General features: G+C 34.9%; 1 protein-coding gene across 7 annotated transcripts in view; it reads right to left on the reverse strand.

Moving 5' to 3' along the window:
* LOC106756312 (probable NOT transcription complex subunit VIP2) overlaps positions 1 to 6044 on the reverse strand; it is a 9693-nt gene extending 3649 nt beyond the window's left edge. The window contains exons 1-6 of one of the 7 annotated variants that reach the window (XM_014638693.2): positions 5868 to 6042; positions 4186 to 4308; positions 3246 to 3354; positions 2993 to 3171; positions 2810 to 2858; positions 2489 to 2695 (exon numbers count right to left, since the gene is read on the reverse strand). In XM_014638693.2, coding sequence (XP_014494179.1) covers positions 2489 to 2695; positions 2810 to 2858; positions 2993 to 3171; positions 3246 to 3354; positions 4186 to 4203 — 562 coding nt within the window. In that variant the 5' untranslated portion in view covers positions 4204 to 4308; positions 5868 to 6042. Of the gene's footprint in view, positions 1 to 2488; positions 2859 to 2992; positions 3172 to 3245; positions 3369 to 4185; positions 4309 to 5867 lie in introns of those variants that run through there. The other 6 variants (XM_014638692.2, XM_014638691.2, XM_022778449.1 and 3 more) reach the window with 6 other exon arrangements.
* Positions 6045 to 7890: the final 1846 nt, after the last annotated feature.

Genomic DNA, 7890 nt, shown 5'->3' on the forward strand with positions numbered 1-7890 from the left:
TGCTAGATGGCTCCTATTGCAAACTCTAGAAAACAACAAAGTGAAGAATCATGAAAAAAAAAATAGAAGAAAGAGGAAGCTCAAGACTTCGCGTTGTTACTATTAGAGGAACATACTAGCAGGGGCACAAATATGTTCTGTGCCAGTAAAAAAGGAGGGAATTAAAGAAGCATTATTAGGAGCAATTTTGTAAAACCCTTACTAGGAAAAATGTAACTGAAAATAATTAGTAAGGGACTATATTGAAAAGAATTAAGAGAGTACACAAATAAATAAGAAAAAGATAAAAACAAAACAGGAGTGGGCTGAATCGAATGTTACATTTTATCTCAACAAATTTTCATTAAGTGAAGTTGCTCAAGGAAACATAGCACCCCAAGAATTGAGCAAGCAATGTGGAACTTCCCAACACCCAACACCCACCACCCCACCACCAGATATCTTCCTGAACAGGCTAGCCTACCACAATAGGCAAATTATTATGATGGGCTCTAAACTTTAATATCATGATAGGAATTAAGCACAAGAGAGTTTAACCTAAAAGACTAGTCCATTAAATGAGAGAGTCTCATGGCACAAGTACCGCATGACATCCAAACTCAATTGGGACTCCTAACATTGTCACCCCCTTTAAGGGCTAATATCCACAATGGCTTTCACTCTGTCGGCATCGACCCAATGGTAATCCTTTCCTCTTTGAGATGATTTTACTCGTCTATTAGTATTCATTTTCCATCTTAATCCAACCAATAGGTAGCCTTTTCCGCAACCCAACTCTCAATGAAAGCACCAACTTAAGAACAAAAGGAAAGTTAAATCCAAGACACTAGCCCCTTAAGTTTAATGATTTAAGTACCACATCAAGTAGCTCATCCTATTCAAAGTGGAACTCCTAACATACCATGTTAGATTTCATCTCGAAACCTATTGGCTTTAAGTGTGGTTACCTGATAATTATACAAGTAAAACCCCAAGAATTAAGACAAGTTATGGGGGACTTCCAAACATCAAAAAGTCTTTAAAGAAAAGATTAAATACAAAAAAAAAAAAGATAAAAACAAAAATAGAAAAAGTTAACATAACAATTATTAGGAGGTCTTATTTGAAAAGGGTTAAAAAGAAAAAACCAAAACAAATAGAAAATGAAATTTGAATGAGACAAAACGTGAATCTTTTATCCTGCAAAAACCAGATATGATTCAGGGCCCAGACGAGTTTTCGGATCCCACCCTGAAGACACTCCCACTTCATGAAAGATGCCATAATCTCACGACAATAAGTGTTTGCACCAGCTACAATCATAAGTGACAAAACCCACTCCTATATCAAATCAACAACGCAGTCAACGTACTGGGTGCTATTCAACCAGTGAGTAACTTATTGAACCACATGAACCAGTACATATTAAATATTATAAACTATATCCACAAGATGATATATTTAAGTTATATTTTACATAGTTAATTAATTTGGCTCAGTTGTTTTCTCTTATCTCACAAGAGGGACATGGGTTCGATCCACCTCAAGACCAAAATCTTTAAATCCTTTACTTTAGACATGCTTAGCCGCACAGGTCAGTAGCCACAATATGCCAGGTTTGTGGACCATGCAGGACAGCTTTGGCAGGATGTGCATTTGGAGCACAGGCGTAGATCACCTTTGCGAATAGACAGTTCAATCTAAGAAAATGTAAAAAAGGAATTGAAAAAACAAATCTAACTCCTAAAATGAACATTTTGAGTTCTCTTTTCCAGTTCTTAAGAAAATCTTCCCAAAAAGGCCCACTTTGCACAGGACCTACACGCCCAAACCACAACCATCTCTGTAATTTTCATTTCAGTAGATGCAAACCCAACCCAGACCTGGACTCCGCTCTAAAACCTCACCCCTCTGCCATTTCCGGACCCAAAACACAATATCCATGAAACACAATATAAGGAGAAAAGCAGCCACAGTGATGTTTCTTGTGGCTATCACAATGTGATACCATTATAATTGCATTTCTGTTGCCAGCCAATATTTAACAACAGTGACCAGGACCCCGTCTAAAAAGCAGATAATGTTGACACATCCCTGATGTAACTTATACGAGACTAAACTAACCCAGCCTGGTGAATGAAGGCTCCACATTACATGAGATACGGGTGAGGGTCATCTTATGCAGCTTTAAGCCTTGCGCAAAGAGACTTTTAGAGACTCAAACAAATTACCCAATATGTCACAACCAGTAACTTGCAAAAACAATACAGTTGTCAATTGATGCTGCAAAGAAGGCATCACAAAACAGTATCCTAGAAATTGAAATAGAAAGAGATGAAAAGCTATCCCTAAAAAGAAGTGTAGCAGTAAATCTTGCTGTGCAAAATTTTACATGCATACGTTAATATATAAATGTCTTTATATAAATATGAAGAATAACCTCACTATTAATCCCTTGGAAAAAAAAAGTTCACACCATTAATGCACTTGTAACAATAAAAATGCATACCTTGTGGAAGCACACCACTCATTAATCGATTCTGTCCTTGCATACCTAAACCACTGGATCCACTGTTTGCACCCAAATTTAGACGAGATGCAAGAGCAGGCACAGACAATCCTCCACCAGTCCTTCCGATATTCCCTCCAACCATGTTTCCCACAGAACTAGTGATTCTAGGACCTGCATTTCCCAAAATTGGGGATACTCCCAATCCTGGAACAGCATTTCGGTTACCAATTGCACCAGATGTAGGAAGAATCCCAGGAATAGAACCACCAACTCCATTTGTGCTACTACTAAATCCAGGGTTTCCTACAACACTTATACCTCCTCTATTGGTGACTCCTGAATGTCCGTGGGAGCTTCCATGAGATAGCTGCAAATATAATGGGGACAGGTGAAAAACCAGTAAATAGCCTACCAAAAAAATAGAATAACAGAATGAGAGGTGAGAATACACAAAAACTTTCAATTGTTACACCTAAACTCCCAAAAACCAATAATACATACCTGAGACAATGCAACTGGTAGATTGTTGGATGTAAATCTTCCACTAGAAAGGCTTCCAGTGGAATGTTGAACACCACCAGATGGCACATTATTTATAGTTGAATTTCTCGATGTGAGTGAACCGGGCATGTTGGGAACATTAAAGCTCCCATGAATATTGTGCAATCCTTGAATAGCTCCTGCAGCAAGAACCTATCAATTATACAACTAGACGGGAAGATGAAATGTAGTAAATCCAGTAAAAGCTCCCCACCAGTGTGATGAAAAATTGGGGAGGCTGCACCAGACTGACCAGAAAACGATGTCGCAAAAGATCGTCNGGCACCATCTGGAAGATTTGAAGCAGATCCATTCAGAGAAGACTGCAACGAAAACTCTGCTAGGATTAAAAATTAAGATAGGCATGCTAAAAAATAAAATACATAAGGCAAAGGGAAATCAGCATCTTACAATATGTATGTATAATATTATAGAAAGCACTGAAGTTTTAAAAATTATTGTAATTTTCTAACCATGCACCGAGGAAAGTGCCAGTAGTAAACAAGCGCATAAAAAGATTTCGTAAAATACATTTTAGATAACATGATTAAAAGTGTTTGAATAATAAAGATGAATTGATGACTCCTGATTGTCCTATAATGTTCCAATCATATAACAGTGTTCGAATAGATGCCACTGTCCTTTCGTTTGTCAGAGAGTTTAAATCTCCAAAATCTTTTTCTTCAAAATTTTGGCAAAACATTCTAAAAAGGTGTACTACTAAAATCCATAAACACCACAAAAGTCTTATAACAAATGGCTGTTGGTGAGTGGAGACACATTTCAACCGTGTATCCTAATCAAAGCACCATGCTACCATGCCTGTATGCAACACATCATACACCAAACAGAGCCATTACTAGAAATGTTTTTGCGTTGAACATGAATGAAAGGAAAATATATCAAGATGAAATGTGTAACTCAACTGAGAACAGAAATCGTATAAACCCCAATATAAGTCATCTACTTCAATTTAGCAGGAGAAAGGTCAAATTTTTTCCTTAAAATAAATCAAAATACAGCATTACAACAGTTTAGTAGGCATGACCAAGAAAAAGAGTGAAGGGAAATATCAAGTACTGAAAATAATCACTAAGAGACATAATGAAAAAAAAATGGGAAAGCGAGAAGCTTTTTGGGACATTAGGGAATACATTAAGTAACCCCGACATGGCATGAATTTCAAAATGTCAAGCCAAAAATCATCCCTTGCTGAAAATGGTCCTCCTTTGTATTCAAAGTCCTCAGAACAATATGAGAAGTGTTTCCTTAACAACCTAAAATAACATGACGTAAAAGACAATATTAGACACAATACAATGCAGTAACTTCTTTGTAACCAACAATAAAAGAAAACTAAACCAAACTAGTGAAAATGCAAAAATGAAGTTACATTAGACAAGTTCTCCCATTAGATCCCGTTTCCTTCCCCAAACTAACATGAAAGTCATCCATGTTTTATCATGTTTTTTTAAGTTGAAACAGCCCAGACCTCACCTGAACTCAGCTGACCAAGACACAAGCTGAGTTCAAGTAGAGTTTGGGTTTATTCCAAATGAAAAAAAACGGGGCCAATCCCTAATAACTAAACACGGTACTCTATAAATCCAGGTCATTTCTCCAAACAAATAATATGAAAACGTCCGCAAACTTCAAGAACAAACGAGGCAAAACTTGCAAAATGAACTAACATTATGAGTTTAACAGGCATGCAATATTAAGTTAAAAGTTTAATATTCATTGTCATATCAAACCTCGTCCTAAGTATGGCTTTTATGAATATTATTAAAAACACTAACAAATTTATCACTAACGATGGTTTGTCATTGGGTAGCAGCATAAAAACCCTTTATATTGCTGGTGGATATACTATTTATTCTAAACAATATCTTAAATTGCAGATGCAATTTTGTTCGATCATTGATACCTCGTGAATTTGCAGGATAAATAAAACCTCTATTAGATCTTGATTCTACATTTTATTTATTTTCTGGCATCAAGGTATAAACTGCAGTTTCACCTAGAATAAACACATGTTGAAGTTGCAGCATTGTCCACAACCACATCAACTCACAATTATGAAGTGACTCCTATCGATACAAAAAGCCCCAAACAACTGCAGTGCAACCACAACATTCGAAATGTTCCAGTTTTGTTTCAAAAATAGAAAACCACAAATGGACTCATCACAACTCATGTCACAACAGTCCCAACACACTCATGTCAACCCCAATTTGCAGTTAACAGAAAAACTTCGACCCCAGACTCAATTTAAAAACACGAAAGAAACAACCGACGCATATTCCACAACTCCCCCGTGCACTAATTAAAAATATACGTACTGCGCTAAGCTTAGCTGTAGCAACAATACGCAAACCCTAAATCTAAATTAATTTCCAACCAACCATGCACATAATTTCTTCATAAAGAAACCAAGGCGGGAAAAGAATAAATTCGAAGCAAAAACCATTGCGGACACAGCTATAATCACGAGCAACAACAAGATACAGAAACTGAACAGCGTTAAATCTTGCAATTGCGTATTCCTGAATCCTTTCACATCGTAGACCAAGCAAGCATGTAACATATTACAGAAAGAAAGAGCCCCACACTACCAACCATTGGCAACAACAGATAGGTTTCAGTTCAGAGAATCAAATTAGGAACAATAACCTACGCCGAAATTGGAAGCTGAAGAACTTGAATAAATGCGTGCAGAGTTAGGAGTGAGGGATAAGAGTTATGAGGATCTAAAGGAAGACAATGATGAACTGGAAAGCATAGTAGATCGAAGTTAAGACGAGTCAGGATCAACTCGGAGAGGAAGAGAGAGTACCTGAGAAGCAGATCAGAGCTAGTTCTGAGTCAAAGACCAAGTTCGGGTGCCCTAAATCGGAACCAGAGAAGAGAAAGTGAAAGATACAAAACAAGAGAGAGAAAATCAATGGTTGAGATTGGGTTGGGTTTGAAAGTAGGAGAGAAGGTTTATAAAATGTGTATAACTTTTGCGCTCTGTTCCAAAACATAGGGTTCGGAATTGAATCATCTTGGGCCTAATTTCTAGTCTACTGATTCATTTATCAGCAAAACTTTCTGCCATTAAACACTACCTATTGATCTGATTAATCTTCCTAATATAAATTAAGTATGTATAAAAACAAATTAGTCAATTTTATAATTTTATAATTTTTTTGTGGACTGTCATTAAGTTTTTTGAAATATTATTATGGTGTGAAGTTATTAATTCAAAATTGTTATTTCATTGTTATGACTCATATGATGTTCTTCAAATAATATAGAATATATTAGTTAAATATCTATATCAATTAATAAAGAAAATTTCTTTACAGAATGCATTTTTTATATATTTTATTATCAATTTTACTCTTGTTTATATATATATACAAGATTCTCTTTTTTTGTCATATTTATTTTTCCTATATATTTTTTAAATAACTTTCTTTTAAAAAAAAGTGATTATTTTATAATTTTATCTTTTCGCTAAATTTAATCATTTTTTTATTTGATCATTTTTTAAAATTAATATTTTTTTAATAAATGTTTTCTTAAATTAAAATAACTATTTTATTAATTTTATAGTTTCTTAAAATTTAACTATTTTCTTAAACTTAGTTATTTTTTTGGTTGTAAAGCTACCTATAAAATAAATAAAAATGATTTACATTAAAATTATAAAATTTATTTATATTTAATTTCGTAATAATAATTTATTATCATAAAAAAATTATAAACATGCAGCATGTGTTTTCCCTCGTAGAGATAGTTTTTTATAATTACTTTTCAAAAATATTTTTTTCTATAAATTGAATAATATATTTTATTTTAATAACAATTACAAAAATACTACTTTTTAATTATTATAAAACAAAAGTGGACAACTTGGGTAATTAAAGCCAATACGATTATATATTTGTTTACTCGCATTTCTCAAAAAATAAATTACAGTGGACACCGTATTCTCACCGTTTTCTTTTTTATTGGCGGTGAATGGCTTTATGCAATGACTCAGGTTTGTCTTTGGGATGGAATGTCATGAGATATTAAAAAAACGTAAGTTTTTCATAAGAGGAAACTAGCAAAGGGAGAAGGTGCATCATGCTACCCAAAGACACAAGAAAAAACTGTACCAAAACACAACGAAAACACATTTTAATCGGTTCAAATAAAAGATAATACATCAAATATTACTTTAATCAGATTAAAATCAAATTTAACCATATTAAAAGAGATTAAACGCACATGTAAATTCAATGGAACAAAGAGAAAAGTCAAGGAAAACGATGAAGTGCGCGAAATGCTAGTTCGCAATCACGGTTTAAACAAGAAATCAGACGTCGGTTGCACACGAGCCCGACATCTATAATGGAAAAGTCGTCGGTGACCTCACTAATCCGACGTCTTTCTGATTTAAAAATTAATATTCGCGGGGCTTATAGACGTCGACTACTAAGGCCACCGACGTCGATATACGATTATAGACGTCAGTGTGGAGGCATCCGACGTCTATATGACGAAAAGGAATGACTTTTCACCTGCTTGGCAAACATATAGACGTCGGATATCTCCTAACCGATGTTTATAGGTCTGACAGGTAGGTGAATAGTCATTAATGTCCGCCATATAGACGTCAGTTTGGCGGGATCCGACGTCTACAAGGTAGAAAAAAGTAACTATTCACCAACCTGGCATACATATAGACGTTGGGATTGTCCTAACTGACGTATATATGTTTGACAAGTAAGTGAATAGCCATTAATTTACGCCATATAGACATTGGTGCCTCGTCCAACTGACGTATATATGTTTGAAAGAAATGACTTTTCACCCATATGTCAGAC

The sequence above is a fragment of the Vigna radiata genome, chromosome 2 (assembly GCF_000741045.1).
Source record: "Vigna radiata var. radiata cultivar VC1973A chromosome 2, Vradiata_ver6, whole genome shotgun sequence".
Classification (NCBI taxonomy): Eukaryota; Viridiplantae; Streptophyta; class Magnoliopsida; order Fabales; family Fabaceae; genus Vigna; species Vigna radiata.